The 19452-nt window shown below is 37.9% G+C and overlaps 4 protein-coding genes across 5 annotated transcripts; 3 read left to right on the top strand and 1 right to left on the bottom strand.

The window, feature by feature from the left end:
* Positions 1-217: 217 nt before the first annotated feature.
* Positions 218-2339, bottom strand: LOC103425774 (large ribosomal subunit protein eL8y). Its single transcript, XM_070816883.1, has 7 exons — positions 2138-2339; positions 1958-2008; positions 1632-1833; positions 1089-1258; positions 866-994; positions 687-779; positions 218-559 (listed from the first exon to the last, which is right to left on the bottom strand). The coding sequence occupies exons 1-7, from the start codon at positions 2138-2140 to the stop codon at positions 428-430; spliced, it is 780 nt and encodes a 259-aa protein (XP_070672984.1). The 5' UTR covers positions 2141-2339; the 3' UTR covers positions 218-427.
* A 989-nt stretch (positions 2340-3328) lies between these two features.
* Positions 3329-7504, top strand: LOC103425775 (actin-related protein 2). Its single transcript, XM_029097683.2, has 15 exons — positions 3329-3525; positions 3708-3818; positions 3980-4114; positions 4203-4274; positions 4403-4481; positions 4792-4841; positions 5017-5120; positions 5228-5296; positions 5399-5462; positions 5757-5825; positions 6032-6115; positions 6216-6274; positions 6596-6662; positions 6908-6991; positions 7124-7504. Exons 1-15 carry the CDS (start codon positions 3484-3486, stop codon positions 7202-7204), a joined length of 1170 nt encoding a protein of 389 aa, XP_028953516.2. The 5' UTR covers positions 3329-3483; the 3' UTR covers positions 7205-7504.
* An 840-nt stretch (positions 7505-8344) lies between these two features.
* On the top strand, positions 8345-10356 carry LOC103404168 (omega-hydroxypalmitate O-feruloyl transferase). Its single transcript, XM_008343057.4, has 3 exons — positions 8345-8480; positions 8711-9181; positions 9262-10356. Exons 1-3 carry the CDS (start codon positions 8478-8480, stop codon positions 10120-10122), a joined length of 1335 nt encoding a protein of 444 aa, XP_008341279.3. The 5' UTR covers positions 8345-8477; the 3' UTR covers positions 10123-10356.
* A 754-nt stretch (positions 10357-11110) lies between these two features.
* LOC103404167 (uncharacterized) lies at positions 11111-16687 on the top strand. 2 transcript variants are annotated; one of them, XM_008343055.4, is made up of 8 exons: positions 11111-11413; positions 13074-13210; positions 13649-13896; positions 14150-14269; positions 14382-14532; positions 14631-14770; positions 14870-14905; positions 15482-16687. In XM_008343055.4, exons 2-8 carry the CDS (start codon positions 13135-13137, stop codon positions 16265-16267), a joined length of 1557 nt encoding a protein of 518 aa, XP_008341277.3. In that variant the 5' UTR covers positions 11111-11413; positions 13074-13134; the 3' UTR covers positions 16268-16687. The 2 variants fall into 2 exon arrangements, with proteins under 2 accessions (XP_008341277.3, XP_070672983.1); XM_070816882.1 differs by having other exon boundaries at positions 11182-11413; positions 13112-13210.
* Positions 16688-19452: the final 2765 nt, after the last annotated feature.

Genomic DNA, 19452 nt, shown 5'->3' with positions numbered 1-19452 from the left:
CTAATATCATCGAAAAGCAAATGTCTCACATGATCAAAAGTGCTTCTATTCACAAAAAGAACTTCTAGCCAAACCCAATTCTAAACATCAAAGAACACTTTTAGCTGTTCCAAAACACGCGTTTTCTTCTCAGAATACAAAAATATAATTCTATAGCGTTATACGAAGTAAGCATACAGCACAAGGTTTGTGGTGAAGAAACTGAAATCATACAACATAATATAAATGGTCATCAATAGATATTCCAAAAGCCGTACCAAAATCGGCATGTCCATTGAGTCTAATCAAAACAGCTAAACAACATTGCGGCATTTAAAGGAAACGGAAAACCTCAGCGATTGATCGAAATAAACTTCGAACACTCACAAATCTAGAAGCAGACTTGACAATTTTTCCTAGGTAAGAAGAAATACAAAAACAACCAGACTTAGTTCAGCCTTTGAGCAGCTTCCTTCGCAAGGAGCTTCTCCTTCGCCCTAGTTTTTGCCTGGGATTTGGAACCCATGATGCCCCCTCCCCACTTTTTCCTGTACTCTTCGTACTTGTCATTGAAGTTGGCCTGCAACAAAGTGAGACACCACAACGATTAAACAAAGCGATCGATCAAATCATGGACAACGCAAGCACTACGGAGCAGTCAAACAACAGCTTAAAGAAATTTCACAAGGAATTTAATTATATCCCACCTTGATTGCCTCCAAGACCTTGCTGAACTCCAACTTATCCTCGTTCTTGACTGTTGTCAAGCACAAAACTGATGCAGTTTTCTTGTGGACAATCTGAAATAAGGGTTTGTTCTTAGTCCATATATATAGACAAACGATTTAAAACAATCAAATAATGCAGAAATATAAGAATATATTACCGATCCCAAGCGTGCTTTGCCCTTCACAATGCAATATGGGACTTCCATCTTCCTACATAACGCAGGAAGCCAGACAACCAACTCTATTGGGTCAACATCGTGCGCAATAACAACAAGCTGGGCCTTGTTCTGCAAGTAAAACACAGTTGCATAAACATGTTACACAAAATACAAATGCCGTAACAAGGAACATAAAACACATGCACACGGCAGAGAACAAGACCTGCTCAATCAGGTAAGTCACGTGGTTGAGACCATATTTCACAACAATAGGCTTCTTGGCCTCAACAGTTTTCCCTTCGGTCTCGGCCTGGGCCCTTTTCAAAAGGCGCTCCTTCTTTGCAGCTTTGTCCTCTGGCCTGTACTTGAGAAGCATCTTGAACAGGCTGGTGGCTGCACACAGGTACAAGAGACAACATTATAATTTGAGCACTCCAATAAAAATACGGCAGAAACAACGAAGGCCATCACAATACAATAACAAAACAATTTGGGAACGCAGCAACGAGTTGCCATATCCGCAATACAATAACTTAAAATAGCTATCATCATTTCACATTTTCTTCTACACAATGAAACAAATTACACTGTGCCGTAAAATGTACGCTAGAAAAGATTGGTTGTAACATCACATCACATCACATCACATCACATCTATAGGAAGATAAATTTCAGAAACTTGTCATTGGCACATTCTCAATGATATACTCCAAAAACATAAATAGATAAAATGCTTAATAAACGCAAGAGAGTTATCGAAAAATACCGAGGTTCTTATCGAGGGTCTTGGTGAACTGGTTCAAAGCTGGAGGAACCTTCAACCTCTGCTTGAGGATCCTCTTCTTCCTCTGAATCTGAACCACCTTGGGCCATTTCACGAACCGGGTCAGATCCCTCTTCGGTGGCAATGCCCCACCGATACCGAACTGCTTCGGGCGCTTCTCAAACAGCGGGTTCACAACCTTGTCCTATAAAAATCACCACACAGCGCCACCCATCACAATCACCATAGAACCAAATCGCAAAATCATCATATATAATATAAACATATATTCGCACATATATATATATATATAAACAGAAGATACATACCGTCTTCTTCTTGGAAGCTGCAACTGGAGCTTTTACGCCTCTTTTGGGGGCCTGCGTAATTAAGGTCGAGAAAATATGAATATGTCAGTAGAACATAAAGGCGTGATGATTAATTGACGATTCTACGCGACCGAGATGGAATGGGAGGCGGAGGATGACGGAGAGGGAGCAAATACTCACCATTTTCGGAGGCTGCTGCTTCGACCTGCTTGGTAGCCCTGAAACTCTTTTGAACGGCGTAAACCCTAGAAGAAAGGCTCACGATTTATACATTAACAAACAGTGACTGTACGGGCTGGGCCTTCAGCTGAGTTAAAGCGATGCCCTGTGGGCATCGTAAAGCATAACCAGACCCAATATAAAATATTTGGGCATATCGCCCTAAGAATGGGACCCGAGGCCCATAATTTAACTTAACCTTACTAACCCTAGCCTCTAAGACAGGAGATGGAGAGCAAACAAATATTTAAAAAACTAAAAGGTTGTGCGGGAAGTAAAAATGATCGTGTTAAAATTATCACGTAAAATATCACAATCATCTCTATAAAGGAGCAATCTCAAGTCATAAAAATTTACGGTCCCAATTTGGGATCAATTATGTATAGCATAGAAATAAACTTCACATTGCAATAAGTTATAAGTTTTTTGTCTCATATTAAGAAAACACGTCTCCGTATAATAATAATTTTCAATGAGTACAAAAATATGTAATATCACCGACAAAAGTTTAAGATGAACTAAAATTTTCTCTAAAGTTGTTAGGAACAATACTTTGGTTTTAGAATTGATGTCAAGTCTTTGAACTTGCGAGTGCATATGTGTAATAAAATAAAATACTTAGCAGCCAAAAAATCCTATTTAGGAAATACAACATTCATTAAGGATAAATAAGTCAATATATAATATTTTTTAACCACACATCTATTAAGTAATGACCTCCATGCAGGCTTTACCGCAATGGCGCAAAACAACTATGTATATGCACTCTGGTGCAAATTTGATCTTCACCGATCACCCTCTCCCGCCAACACTTAACAATGCCAACAATGAACAATTTTTTTTTTAACAAACGATATTATCTACACTAAGGGGAAGAATGTGCACTTAGTCTCACAATAGGTTAGCAATAATATGGTTCAAATTCGACTTTAGCGAATATCGAACATAAGATCTCACTTACAAGTGAAGATGAATATCACTAAACCGTAATACCAAGTGGCAACAACTAACAATTTTACACACTAATGCTATCGTTTTTTTTAAATAAAAAAAAAAGAAAAATAAACCTCCCTCAAGTAATAGAATAGGATTGGTTTAGTTCCAAAAATAAACCGTATCACTTGCAAAAAATTATGGATACGACGTCGTCCTCGTTTTTGTTTGGCTCCTTTTTTCTAACTTCGCGACCACGCAGAAATCCCGTCACACCCTCTTTCCTGCAGTTGGACGAACTTCGGGTTGAAGAAAATGCAGTAGACGAAAAACCAGCACAAACAGCAACAAACTATCAACAGCAGCAGCTGAACATGAACAGTCGAAACGTCGTCGTGTGCGACAATGGCACCGGGGTAAACTCCTCTCGCTAGCTTTTCTGCTTTCCCTCACACATACAGAAAAAGCACTTATATTCTAATCTGTGTTGAAAGATTTCAACGATCCGGCAAATTTCGACCTCCGTTTGGGATCTGTAGGTGTTGGGATCATACTTTATTTTGTGGGTTTTGTTTATTTTGTTTGATTTAATTTGCAGTATGTGAAATGTGGATTTGCTGGAGAGAACTTCCCCACCTCTGTGTTCCCTTGCGTAGTTGGAAGGCCACTGCTTCGCTATGAGGAATCACTTATGGAACAAGAAATCAACGTTGATACTTTAATAATCTTTTCATTACAAGTTTTGATCTTTCTGTTCGAGCTCTAATCAAGGTTAAGAATTTTATTATGTTCTTAATGTGATTGAGTGATTAGTGATTAGTTCTGAGTTCTGAGAGCCCTTTTTTTCTTAAATTTTATAACTGCGTTTAGGATGTCATTGTTGGAGAAGCTTGTGCCGAATTTCGGCATCAATTGGATATAAATTACCCGGTTAACAATGGCATTGTGCAAAACTGGGATGATATGGGCCATGTCTGGGACCATGCATTCTACAGTGAACTAAAGGTAAACTCTTGCTGCTTTTGATTGTCAATTTCGATATTATAGTTTCATTCGGATTGTTAATAATATGTTGTGTATTTTCTGTCAACAGATAGATCCTACTGAGTGTCAGATATTACTCACAGACCCGCCTCTTAATCCTTCAAAGAACCGTGAAAAAATGGTTTTTTTTTTTTTGCAATTTCTTTCTAAAGTAGTAATTTGTTTTGGTAACCATACCTGTACCATAGTATATATCGTTAATTATGGCGTTGTTGGTATTTCATGATTCGTCTTGATTCGATATTTCAGGTTGAGACCATGTTTGAGAAGTACAATTTTGCTGGTGTCTTCATTCAAATTCAAGCTGTTTTAACGTTGTATGCTCAAGGTGCTTATAGAGATGATTAAAGGTTAAATGCTTATGATGTTGTTTTTACCCCCAACTTCTTTTGTTTCTCCCTTTTTGGTTTTCTTCGTCTTATTTCTACAAAAAAAAAAAAGTCTTTTTGACTATTGCACTTTCAAATTCTTGGAAAACATCGATGGGGAGAGTGAAAGCACTTAATATAACTTGCCAGAATTATATGTTGGAACAGTCATCACATTACTATAACCACCATTTCTACTTATGCTTAGGTAAAGTTTTGTTTTTTTTTTTTTTCGGTCATGGGCTTCATTATTTCCTTGTTTTTCTACAGGCTTGCTAACCGGATTAGTTATTGACTCTGGTGATGGTGTTACACATGTGGTAAATTCCTCAAAAACAACTTCTACGTTTTGTATTTAAAGTACTGTCAACAGCTTGCATGGTGTGTCACTCTGTAGTTAAATGTTTTAGCGATTAGTTAAATATTGCACAGCAATGGAATTGAAGGGAAATCAAACTCTATATCGACTTTTAATTAATTTGCTCAACCTTCTAGGTTCCAGTTGTCGATGGCTACTCATTTCCTCATCTTACGAAGCGAATGAATGTAGCTGGCCGACACATAACATCCTATCTTGTTGATTTGCTCTCACGGAGGGGGTGAGAACCATTTGCTTATACTTAGCAAGATCATTGTGGTTTGCATTATCTTTCATTTGTTAAGTGAAACTTTCATTTGACTGAGGATTGTAACTTTATTCGTGAAGGTATTCAATGAATAGGACAGCTGATTTTGAGACTGTTAGGGAAATCAAGGAGAAGCTTTGCTATATTAGGTAAACAAAACCTGTATTCTTATGTTATGGAACTTTTCGTTTTTGGTGAGGAATGTTGTCGAAACATTAATTTCATGAATTTTTGTATCAAATCTGATGCAGTTATGATTACAAAAGGGAGTATCAGTTGGGACTTGAAACCACCATACTTGTAAAAAATTACACTGTAAGTTAGTTTCAGTAGCATCTCATTAGATATCCAATTCGTCTATGTATGGCTTGACTGAAAAGACATAGTCGGGAGCAGCCATATTATTAGTTCGTCTTTTATTTGCTTATGTTTTTTGTATGTCACTCTTTCTTTGCTCTAATGCCAGTAATTTTTTCTTATTTTGGTGATTCTTCGTTTTTTGTTTGTCATTTTTCTCTTTGATTCCCTCTTTTATTGTATCGATATAGTTTTAATCAAGAGTTATATATATTTTGATGCTAATACTCTGATATGTGATGGTTTATTCAGCTGCCAGATGGAAGGGTGATTAAAGTTGGCACCGAAAGGTTCCAGGCTCCTGAGGCTCTTTTCACTCCTGTAACTTTCCAGTTTTCTTTGCTCTTTCCTTGACGTTGGTTATTAAAACTTTTCTCTAGTCAACAAAATTGCTCAAATGTTTTCAATCTAAATTGCTCAAATTGTACCTCTTCAAAGTGATATTAGCACCTACAATTCTGGGTTTGGAGAAAAAGTTTATAACCGGTTGAAGTCTTTGAATAATCATTAAATTTTTCCTTGTACAGGAACTTATAGATGTTGAAGGTGATGGAATGGCTGACATGGTATTCCGCTGTATTCAGGAAATGGATATTGACAACAGGATGATGGTAGTACCTATATGAATCCGATTGCAAATTAGCATTGATTAGTTCTTTATCCATTTGACTTCCTGTCATTGATTGTATGACTTTATTGCATTTGTTGCAGCTCTACCAGCATATTGTTTTAAGTGGAGGGAGCACGATGTATCCTGGATTACCCAGTCGGTAATATCTTACCCTTCTTTGCATCACTTGGATTATAAGTTTCTTGTTTGAAGTAGTTTTTTCAAGTTATATCTGACCTGGCGTGTCAATTTTCTGTTATTAAAAAGAAATTAAAATTAGGTTGACGTTGTGTGGCTTAGCCGGAACTCCCCCTCCCCTTAGTGTAAAAATATGGATGTACTCAAAAAAAAAAAAAAAAAAAAAAACTTTTTTTTTACATTAAAAGTTGAATTCTTTTTCGTCCTATGGGCATCTTGTTTTCTTATTAAAGATTGGTTTGAAATTGATGAAATTCTGATATTAAATGTGGTGTTTCTTCAGTTTGGAGAAGGAAATACTGGACCGTTATCTTGACGTTGTTTTGAAGGGTAACAAAGATGGACTCAAGGTAAGATAAGAGTTTTGTGTTTCATGGATAAGAAAGGGAACAAACCGAGCTTTTAAAAAATACGAAACATACCGTGTGTATTATGTTGGTATTGAAGTGGTACTAAACTGACCATGTATAGGTCGGGATATCCCAATTGATATAAAAAAATTAGTGATTCGAAAGAATATCATCAAGTTGAATCTGGCATAATAGACTGAGCTCAGTCGTTCTATTTCTCACGCTCTAAAATTTGTGGTGAACAGAAATTGCGATTGCGAATTGAAGATCCTCCACGAAGAAAGCACATGGTGTATCTAGGTGGTGCAGTCCTTGCGGGAATTATGAAGGTACATTACATTGTTTGTCCTCTCTACCTTTTAGATCGAGTCTCCATATGATGTCATTGATATCCCACATTGGAGATGGGTAACTGCAAGCCATCTAAGAAAATTTCAATGTGGTGGGGTTAACACATGCAGGATGCTCCTGAATTTTGGATCACGAGGGAGGATTATCTAGAAGAAGGAGTTGCTTGTCTAAGCAAGTGTGGTCAGGCATGACTTTTTCGAGGTCAGTTTGCCACCCGCTTAGCTGTGTTCAGTATCAGTTGTTGGAATGGAAAAGCAACAAGCAAAACCATGCGAGGCCTTGACATTGAAATATCGATTGCTATCCTGAGTAACCTATAGGAATTTGTTGACTTTTGATAAGTTTTGTGCAAGCTACCTATGAGCCGAGTGCAAAGAGTTTGTGATGTTGTATCAGTATGGCTGGAAATGTCTACCGTAAAATTGTAGAGATTCTTTTGTATTTCTAACTCTGTTTCCAATACAATTTGTTTGTCAGCGACAAGTTTTATACACCCTTCTCTCTCTCTCTCTCTCTCTCTCTCTCTCTCTCTCTCTCTCTCTCCTTGCGTGATAATACAAAGCATCCAAACTAGAAAACTATCGTTTTATATTCTACTTCCACGACATGCTTGATACTTCGCATCTGAAAATTGGTTCTTCTAATTTATATTAAAGACGTAACTAAACCCATTAGAAAACTCGCAGTTGGTTAATCATTCATCTTTCCCGGAATCCTTTCTAGTTGCTCCTTTCCTGCTCTTGGACTTGGTCTTCTAAGTTCGAAAGGTAGAGCATGTCACTCTGTTTGTTAAAAAGCAACCTAATACACTTTCAGACAAAGATTTGAGCGTGTTTTATTTGTACTTTCGCCATTTCGACCACGATGATCACCGGAATTACGAGTCCGGCGGGAAAGAAAATTACAAAAATGAGATCTGAGAAGCAAAGATGGGGCATTGTTATGTGATAACTTGTAACAAGAGACCATTGACCAAAAAATTAAAAACTTGTAGTACGAGAATAAACCAACCAAAAGGGGGTTATGGAATTTGGATACCAACCCCACCAAATAATCCCCTACCCCTTCTTTATGACATCAATCTCTTATCTGGCGTGTTAGGTTTCGGTATCAGTGGCCTACCCTCACCCATCTGCCTGCCCTACATTCATATTTTCCAGATGAAAAACGCAGCATCTGCAGTGTCGTGTCGTATCGTTGCCCGAAACATTTGGATTATCACTCAGGTTTCGGGCACAACTACCTGTCCCTTTCCACCATTATCTTCTCTTTCTTAAACAAGTAATACAAGATAAGTTGGTCCATTCCACCTTTCTATATTTATCCTGCTCCTCCAGTCCTTCTGAAACCTCCAGAGCCATTCCCTTTTCCGCCCTCATCAATTTTCGGTTTCTTCATTCGAGTTTTTGAGCATTCCTTTCAGCTTTTTACAGAACTCTCCTTTCCATTCGTCAGCTTGCTCACATGGTTTGTTCTCTCATAACTCATATTAAAGGTTTGTTTGGAACTGCTTCGAGGGCTAAGTGCTTCTGACAGAGTGTTTCCTCTAAAAATTTCCAAGTGTTTCTAATAGAAGTACTTCTAGCAAACGTTTATGAGCAGAAATGCTTCCTAAAGAAGCAGCACCAAACGAGCCCTAAATTCTTTGCAAAGTTGCTTCTTCTTTTTCTCTGCATTTTTTTATACTGTGTTTTCAGGTTGCTGAATTCGGAAAGCCTGTCGCGATGGACAACACCACTAATGGTGACGCGTTCGAGCTGAGAGTGAAGCAAGGAGAGCCAACTCTGGTTTCCCCTGCAGTTGAAACGGAGAAGGGTTTGTACTTCCTCTCGAACCTCGACCAAAACATTGCGGTGACTGTTCGTACTATTTACTGCTTCAAGTCGGTTGATAAGGGAAATGACGAGGCAGGGGAAGTGATCAAGGATGCTTTGAAGAAGGTTCTTGTCCACTACTACCCTCTTGCTGGGCGGTTAGCAATTAGCGCGGAGGGAAAGCTCATTGTGGATTGCACGGGGGAAGGAGCTGTTTTCGTCGAGGCTGAAACAGATTGCGCGATAGAAGAGATTGGTGACACAACAAGGCCGGACCCCGAGACTCTTGGGAAGCTGGTTTATGATGTTCCGGGTGCAAAAAACATACTGGAGATGCCTCCTCTGGTGGTTCAGGTTTGTACTTGAATCTCTTCATTACATTTCACTTATTGTATCTTGAATTTGCATTCATAAATAAATGATGATTTTATTAGGTGACTAAATTCAAATGTGGAGGATTTTCTCTTGGCCTGTGCATGAATCATTGTATGTTTGATGGCATCGGTGCAATGGAATTCGTGAACTCGTGGGGTAAAATTGCCAGAGGTTTGCCATTGACAGCTCCTCCGTTTTTAGACAGAAGCATACTCAAGGCGCGAAACCCACCTAGGATAGAGTACCCGCATCATGAATTCTCAGAGATTACCGGCACTTCTAGCACCAACAATGACCTTTGTGAGGAAAAAATGCTGTACGGATCCTTCAGTTTCGACAGTGAGAAGCTTGAAAAACTCAAAATGAAGGCCAGGGAAGAGGGGGCGCTTGAAAATTGCACTACTTTCGAAGCCCTCTCTGCATTCGTGTGGAAAGCTCGGACCAGAGCGCTAAATCTGCTGCCTGAGCAGCAAATAAAGCTCCTGTTTGCTGTTGACGGGAGGCCTAAATTCAGGCCGCCGCTGCCAAAAGGGTACTTTGGCAACGGCATTGTGCTGACAAATTCCATCTGCCTGGCAGGTGACTTGCTGGACAAGCCGCTGTCAAATGCAGTCGGACTCGTTCAAGATGCAATCAAGATGGTCACTGACAGTTACATGAGATCAGCCATAGATTATTTCGAGCTGACGCGAGCTAGGCCTTCGTTGGCCTCCACACTCTTGATCACGACTTGGTCTAAGCTGTCGTTCTACACCACTGATTTTGGTTGGGGAGAGCCCGTGCTATCGGGTCCGGTGGCATTGCCGGAGAAGGAAGTGATCTTGTTCCTTTCTAATGGGACGGAAAAGAAGATCATAAACGTGCTTTTGGGGCTTCCAGCTTCTGCCATGAATGTCTTTCAAGAACTGATGAACGTCTAGAGTTCAAACAACATCGGCGCGAAATTGTTTTTTCAAACTAAAGCTCTTGTATTTCGAAATCATTGTCACTTGTTGTAATCTTTTTATTATTTGTTTGTGTACTGCTGCAAAAATTTATGCATACAGTCAGTGAGATTGCTGATATGCTTTGAGTTGTTGATTGATGGTTCATTTATCATCTTTTGCTGTAATTAGAGCAAAAATATCATTTATAATAAAAGAAAATAATACTAATTTCCAGGCTCGTGCTCTGGTGCGTGCCTAGAGACTTGGTTGATGATTTATCAACTATAAATGTCCAAGGGTTTTCTTGAAATTCTTGTTCAACATGAGCAACAATAATGAAGGGAAGAACGAATACGAGACCTAAAGAGATGACGGAATTGCTGCATTGAGGAGAACATAGGATGCGCCAGGTTGATACGAGGTGTGTGTACGTGAAGAGTGCTGCGTAAGGTATGAGGAGTTAGGGTACGAGAAAATATGTAGGGTGTATTTAATATGTACCGTGAATTTAACAATATGTTCGATGGAGATAAAACAACCTGGTCAAGAAATTATATGGAAAGTAATAAACAACCTTAGACTGTCGCACACGTGAGAAATTGAGAATGATGTATGGAGAGATTGTTCAGTGTGACGGGAACATAAGGTGGTACATCACGTGTCATTATATAAATGGTAGGATATGTGTGTTAAAAAGTTAATAACTTAAAAAATACAATTTCCCACCACTTGTATAAAAACATGAGATGTACCATCCGTGTTCTGATCACAAGGAAAAAAAATTCATATGTATGAGTTAGTACGACGAGAGATTTTTCGATGTGATCGACACTTAGAATGGTACACCACGTATCATTATACAAATAGTAAAATATATATATTAAAAAGTTAATAACTTAAAAAATAAAATTTTTCATCATTTACATAAAAAAACTTAATTTGTGTTCCTGTCATAAAGAAAATTTTCTTTAGTACGACGTCATGGGTGGACATCTTTTGTACACTTGGCATCCCGGCTAAAACCCCTAAAACACAACTCAACAAGAAGGGAAGGGTGGTTTCGGAACTTTAAAAATCCCCGGAGGTGGTAAGAAAACCCGACGGAGAAGAAGGAGAAGAAGAAGCCGTTGAACTCAAAAAAGATTCCGTCTTTCGGATTTTTCCGAGTCCGAATTCAGCTGGGTAAGCTTACCCCCCAATCCTCCATGGACGAACTTGTGATTGCTACTTGTACCCGCCGCTGAATATTTTTCTCAGGCCACTGCATTTCCTATCAATTCAAAAGGTGCCTACTCCAAGCTCTAGGGCTTCAGTTTTTAGTTTATTTTTGTTAATTTTGTTTTCTATTTCTTAATTCTACTTTGGGGCTGTCTAGTTTTACTCTCATACAATATTTGAATAATCTTTTTTTTTTCGTTGCTGAATTTTGGAGTAAGATTTTGAATTAACTGATTTAATTGGATAGGAAAGTCAGGGATAACATTTAAATTATGGAAAATATTAGAAAATAAATTCTGGGTTTTGGCTGAATGCTGCTTTTGTTAATCTTTGCTTTGAATTAGTATGTTCTGTTTAGTAGTTTCAATTAATTGTTTAATTTTAATTTGGTTAGTCATTGACTCATTGAGCGTATAATGTCGAGTATTTGAATGATTTTGAAGATGGAAACTTTATAAACAAACACATTTGATGTTTGGTGGTTTGTAGATACCGTGAGTATCACGTGTGGCGAAATTAGGAAAGATACTGCAGATTGTGTGGATTGGTGTCGAGAATTAGATTCAGTGCAATGAGTTCTTTGTTTGTTACTACCGTTTTGGTTATTACCAAACTGTAGAGTAGCGTGCGGTCTATTTGGTAACACCTTTATGGTATTGTCAACGAAGAGTTTACTTATCAGTCGATGAAGGAAACTTGTCGTTCTTTCATTACATAATCAGTACATGTTAGGCACCTGGCCATATATCATCGTCAAAGGAAATACAAGTACGTAATAGGCAAACAAAACATCAAAACCAATTTCGGGAATCTAGGATCACATTTGTACAAAAGCGGTCGCATCTAGAAATCTCTAGAGCTATTCTTATTTGTGCACATCTGCTTCTAAATCTATACCCCAAAGATAAAAACACGATCGGATTATGTAGCCCATGAGCAGGCCCAAGGGATAACCAATGGCCTACTTGTGTCATCGGAAAGTTTAATCAAATCATCTATCCCCCACATTTTCATCGGTTTCACAAACGGTTTTAAGTGTATAGGCAAAGAGACCATCATTACCTCCTACAAATTCTAGATTGGGATAGTGGATTATCTTTCTTTTTAAGAGGTAGCCATCTGAATTGAGTTTTGACTGTATTCTCTCTTCCGGAATCATTACGCACTTGCTTGTTGCCAGTTAGCACACAAGTATGGTATTTATTGTCTTCTCACACTGGACATTGGTATTATATTTCTGGGCTTTATAGAGGCTTTACAGCCAACTCCAAATTCAGAGTCAATTCAATTTCTATCTTTTGTTTATTATCCCTACTAGATTTAAAAGCATTTATATCAATTTTTCCTAGTTTCCATAGGCTCATTATTCTTTCCATTCTGGTTTGGGTACTGGAATTTGTAAACACAAAATGATATTATATGCTATTTCCAAATGTGATGCTAGAGGGATAAATAGTTGATATATGGTGCATGGTTACAGTTTGATCATGATTGTTGCTTTTGTAGTTGCAACTTGCAATTGCAAGGTTTCCCAATCTGCAGGCTTTTTAAAAAATCATCGTATTCTCTAGACCCTAAACCCTTAACATTTTGTATAGTAACGTTGTAAGTTATGCTTGCTTATGATTACATGAAAATTTGCTTTGGTCAATAAATCGTGCCTCTCGGTATCTTACTAGGTGGAATCTGTTACTATATATCTCAATGTTTATTTGTTTTGCTTGAAGGTTTTCTCAGTTTTAAAGGCTCCATTTTGCGTTACTAGTTGGACCAACTCTTGCTGGAATCATGGGAAGTGCGTTCAATCCGCAGATTTTAGTGGAAAAGCTAGCCAAGCTCAATAGTTCGCAAGCAAGCATAGAGAGTATCCTTTTGCTGACATCGCCTTGAAATCAATGTTCTTTTTAGTTTTTTCATAAAGGAACAGTAGACCATTTTTCTGGCTGTTCTAACTTACATACCGAGCCAGATTTTTTTGGTGGGACAATTTGGCCACCCTCTTGTCTCATAACTCATATCTTTGGAAAACTTAATTGGATTTTGAAATCCATTGTCAAAACCCACATATCCAATGCATTTTCCCAGCCAAATTTGAATCCCTGCACCTGCTATTCAATGAACACTGTTTCGTTTATTGTCTAGTCAATATTATACTTTTCTCATAAGTGTTGAATTACAAATACAACTAGTAATACTTGTTGTGCATCTGAGCTTTGGCATATCTGCTTATTTTTGCACATGTTGTCAATGTTTGTTATCTTTGTTGTCAGAGTACTTGGCTGTTATCCTTAATGCAATTTAGCTTTATCACATTGGTGCATTTTCCATATGAATAAAGCAAGACAAGTTGTTGAAACATGGGCTAGGCAATTTCATTGTGCTCCACGCGACCAGAGATTGGCTTTCTTGTATCTTGCAAATGATATTTTACAGAACAGTAGGCGAAAAGGTTCAGAATTTGTTGGTGAATTTTGGAAGGTTCTTCCAGATGCTCTTCGTGATGTAATTAAAAGTGGAGATGAATTTGGAAGAAATGCAGCACAACGATTGGTACAACTGCATAACCTGTTTCTATATCTTTTTTTAAAAGAAAAAAAAATTGGAATTGGTTGTCATGGAGATGGTTTCTATTGAGAACAGAATAATCCAAAGGAAACCTCGAGCAAAACCAAAATTTTTTAGTTTATAAGATGGATAGAAGGACTCAACTCTTTTTATGTATGCATGTGCATGTATGGTTTTTTTTGTTTTTTTTATTTTTTTTGGTGTCTGATTGTTGTGGTTCAATATTTTTACTTTGTAGGTTAATATATGGGATGATAGAAAAGTTTTTGGTTCACACGGCCAGATTCTCAAGCAAGAGTTTGTTGGACAGAACCCGGAAATTAGTAACAGAAATGGGAAGCATTCGGGTGCCAGATTGGTAATGCAAATCATATGATATGCCTGTATTGCATGAGCATTTGTTTCAGTTTGCAATTTGATGGCTTAATTTTGTTTCCTTTTATTTTCTTCGTTGAAAAAAAAAAAAGCAGCATCCTGCTGGAACTGCGTTGGACAAAATAGTTTCAGATTACCAAGCTAGTCATGGCCAGATGGATGAGGACACTATATTGAGCAAATGCAGGAGTGCTATTAGCTGTCTAGAGAGGGTTGATAAGGAAATTGGTGCCGATTTCAGCTCAGGTATCCCGAACATGTGTAAATTCTTGAGAATTTTCTCTAACTTTTAACATGTGTAATGTTCGTGACTTACTTTTCCCTAAATTATGTTTCTTGACTAGGGCAATTTCATGGGTCTGCATTTTTGGAGGAGGTTCAGGGTCAGAATGCTATACTAAGGAATTGTATTGAACAACTAAGAGCTGTTGAATCATCAAGAGCTAATCTTGTGTCTCATCTAAGAGAGGCTCTTCAGGAGCAGGTTGGTTGGTAGACAATCCTAGGAGCAAAATATCAGAATTTTCATTCACGGTTTTACAAGACTACGATTTTACGCGAACTAACATGGTTTTCTTATTAGGAGTACAAGCTAGATCAAGTCCGAAACCAACTTCAGGTACGCTGTGTATATCTATCATATCATCTACTTTTGTTGTGGAAGTGTAACATTACTGTATGAATGTTGGTTAATTCATCACGATCAAACTAAACTGAATGCCCAAACTTTAATTACATATATAAAAATATTAACAAAAGGCTCCTCTAAAATTATTATAAATCTTCTGCTTCTTGGAGGAGGATGAGTTGCTTCCCTTTCTTTTAGGACTCATATGTTAATGCAACGTGGTACTCCATGGGGTTGGGTTGGGTTCCCACCCTTGTGAGTTTCAAGTAAATTGCAATTCCGTGCATATAGTGTCCATTATCAATCCTTGGTTTTGGATCAACTTTATGCAACCCAAACTCATGTTGAATTGAATAATGATGCTAACTTTTATCCGTATATGGAAATAACTGATCTATGGTTTTGTGAATTAAGTAGTAAAGAAACACTTATACAGATATGCTAATTGTATATGTACATATATCACATAATGGTTGTTGGTTGTGTTGCCATTTATAACAAAATCTAGTTGTACAAAATTGTACAAAATCTATTCTAAACGTACATTATGCATATATTGTTTTCCAGGATGCAGAGTCCCAGTCAGAGCTGGCCACTAATATCTGCCATCGGTTAATGAATGGCGACAATGCACAACAGATTGCAGTCCAGAGCTCAAAGGAAGCTCATACCTCTGTAGCACCTTCCAGCTTTATGGTAGGAAGAGAACAATCAGCTCCAGTAATGTACACACAGCAGGTTGCTTTTGCTGAAAAATCCAGTCACGGGGAGGAAGATTCGCGCAAGTCTGCAGCTGCTGCAGTGGCAGCAAAGCTGACCGCATCAACATCCTCGGCCCAGGTGCTCTCTTATGTCCTCTCCTCTCTGGCATCCGAGGGTGTCATCAGCAATCCCATTAACGAGTCTTCTGGTGATTATCCATCCGAAAAGAGGCTTAAGCTGGAGCATGACCAATCGTCGTCCTATTTACCCCGGAGCCCTAACCCGTCTGCCTCTCCTCCGTTCTCGCATTCTGAATCTCACCCGCACAATGTCCCTACCACCAACCAACAATACACTCCCACTCCCAGTGAGGCACCACCTCCCCCATCATCTTCTCCTCCACCACTTCCACCATTACCACCCCAACCACAGTACCAAGTGCCCCAATATGTGCCGTCTCCTGGACAATACACCTACAACGTGGCCCAACAACAGCCACCCCCAATGCCTAGTTATCAAGCAGGAGCTCCAGTAAATGGCGTTTCTCCCTTCATGACAGCGGCCAATTCTTATCAGAGTTTTCAAGGTTCAGATGGTAAACTCTACAACCAGCAATCACCGGTGCAAATGACGCCGATTTCGAGGCAATAAAAATCTCAGTTTCAAGAGGGGAGAAGGTTGTGCTGTAGTTTCTCCCTGCAGAAGGAACTTTCTTGCTTTTGTGCCTCTATTTAACTGCCTAATTAAATCTGCATAAAGTAAATTATTGTAATTTTAAAATTTTCAGCTGCTCAAATCGTGGGGTTACTTAAAATTTAAAACTTTCATTCACTGTTTGAATGGAGCAAAATAGCATTAGGAATGTTAACTTGTGCGTATCAGCTATTGCCGCCGGTTGTGGGATGTTTTGGTGTTTTTTATAGGGTAAAATTCGGACACACCCGATTGGACATAAGATAGATTTTCCTTGTACAACTGTCTGTAGTTCCCTGTAACATTTGATCCCATTGATAATCTGTTTGGTTATGTAATTGTATTCAATTAAGTGTTAATATCGTTGTTATTGTTCAATTTTCTGTACAAATGGAGTCTGGTTGAAATTGTGCCGAGTTGCCAAAAGATATGGGTCCATAACAGGCTCATTGGGTTGGACTTGGGCTTTTGCACCGTTAATCATTTTGTAAGAAATTTTTGTTAAATTGAGGGTATTTTTGTCATATTAACCAATAATTGGAAATGGTGGTTTTCTTTAATTTAACGGTGATTTTTTACATAAAGACCAAAATGAGTGACGGAGAACAATGTCAATAACCACTTCTATTAATTTTAAATCTCAATAACCAAAGTGAAGAATTATAACAATCTCAGTGACTATTTTAGCTAAAAATACCTTGGAGTTAAACACTTGTCTTCTAATAATAACTAACATATGGCTACACACTTTGTATGTGTGAACATTTTTTATTTTTTTTCAAAATGGGAAGGATAGAGGGAGGGAGAGAACTTGGGAGTGGGAGTAGGGATGGGCAAAATACCCATGGGTTTGGGTAACTGCGGTTACCCGCCCATTTGAAGTTCACAATTATGGTTATGGGTATAACCGTTTATCCATGAAATTAAATAGGCGGTTATGGGTATTACTCGCGGTTATAACGAGTATCCATCGGTTATGGGTATTAACCGCAGTTATAACGGATATACATCGGTCCTGATTCACCAGGTACTCTATTTCTACTAAAAAAAAAAGTTTCTTTCGAGGGTAACCTTGCATCAATAATATTCTCTTGAACCTGCAATGGAAATTAAATTGGACTTTTTTGGTTTTGCATTGCATGAAAGGAAGGAAACAGAAAATTGTTCGAATAAAACACTCTGTATATCTGTATAAAAGAATTGGTCTTTCAAACTTAGAGGAAGTTTAAAACGTATTGAAAAGAGGATGATCAAATGAACTACCTGTGGTTATAACGAGTATCCATATGGATTATAATGACTACTTTTTGTTTTTAGAAGCTTTATTTTGTAATCATATGGATTATAATTAAAGACTTGCTTGGGTGTAGCAGAAAAATATCGTTCGTAAACTATTATTTCAATTATTGAAATTGTATAAGTACTTAAATGATTAAAATAGGGAAATGCATGCTAAATGTACCTATAACGGTGTTTAATTGTCAGAAAACAAAAATTATGACAAATTTTTCTCTTGTAATTTTCAAGTTGTTAAAAACAAAACATGTAGACGGGTGAAAAAGGGGTAAATGGGTAAAAAAAATGATAAACGGGTTCAAAAATGGGTAAATGGGTAAATGGTTATGGTTAAATAGGTAAACGGTTATGGTTAAATGAGTACACGATTATGGGTATGGTTAACTGTTTATAAACGGTTATGGGTATGCGTATAACCGTTTGTGCAATTACCCAACGGGTAAACGGTTATGCGGGTATACACATAAATGGTTACGGGTAAATAACCGCGGTTACCCACCCGCCATAATCGTTGCCCATCCCTAAGTGGGAGGGGTACTATAATTTCTTGTTGCGGTCATTTTTAGCATACCTCAAGCACCTGAATTATTAGGGTAGAGACTTCACCTAGCAAAAACCAAAATTATATGTTCTCACCATGGTAATTTGATTTAGTGTGATACCATATATAAGAATTAGACAACTTGAGTTTAATACTTATAACACCACTACTACATTAGTGTGAGTTTAATATATTGATATCAAACTCATGAATTTAATATATCACACTCATACGTTTAATATATAGACTATAATGGTATTACATTACATTTTTCCAACTAAACTATAAGAGTAGAGTATGATTTCGATACGACTTCAATATAGTAGTATCACACTTACTTTTTATTCAGCTTACGATGGAAGGCTCCCATTAACGAACAACTCGAAGCGATGAAAGTACTTAAAACTGAGAGAAAAAGAGGGATGTGTTATGTTTACACGTGGGAAACAAAAACACTAAACCTACGATGGAAGGCTCCCATTAACGAACAACTCGAAGAGATAAAAGTACTTAAAACTGATTAAGGCTGAGAGAAAAAGAGGGATGTGTTATGTTTACACGTGGGAAACAAAAACACTGAACCCTACAAATGGAATATACAATTAATAACATGTGAAGTAATACAAATAATCAAGGACGGTGGTGATGAAAAGATCACGTTTATATGACGTGACCGCGGCCTTTTTACAAAACAAAACGGAGACCATATGCATGCGTCATGCATGTTTGCTGTTTCGACGTCCACTCTGCTCTCTCTCTCTCTCTCTCATGGCTTAAAGACATGAAATATAAAGTGAAAAAAAAAAAAAGAAGCGAGCAGTGGAGCAGACCATTGTCTACGACTGTCTCATTCTTTTACTGTATACATTAACATGGCCAGCACCACAGCACATATCATATGATAGCTTCATGTTTGACCGAAACCTCTGGTCATTTCAAAATCACGAATCGTTTCGTGTTTTAAGTTTCTTCATGACAATATATAATTGGTTTAAGATATGACTATAGCAGCATTATTAAGCAGAGAACTTGTTTTATAGATGAGATCGATATATATAAGAACCATGACATTAATTACTGCAACTCCACCCTTACCAGTTACCAAAATTACCATAGCAGGGAGCAAGAGTTGCCCATAAACTCCAAAAAAAAACCTCCGGCGGTACCAAATTGTCATGGCAATGGCAATTAGTGGGACCTATATATCCTGCCCGACTTACCCCCACACAATTCTTGCCCTAGCTGCTCTGTCAATTTGAAGCCAGGCTAACGTTGGCATGACATTAGTCACATTTTACTTTTTTTG

The sequence above is a fragment of the Malus domestica genome, chromosome 17 (assembly GCF_042453785.1).
Source record: "Malus domestica chromosome 17, GDT2T_hap1".
In the NCBI taxonomy this organism is placed as follows: Eukaryota; Viridiplantae; Streptophyta; class Magnoliopsida; order Rosales; family Rosaceae; genus Malus; species Malus domestica.
Note: the sequence above shows the minus strand (reverse complement) of the source record. Positions and strands in the feature narration are given on the sequence as shown.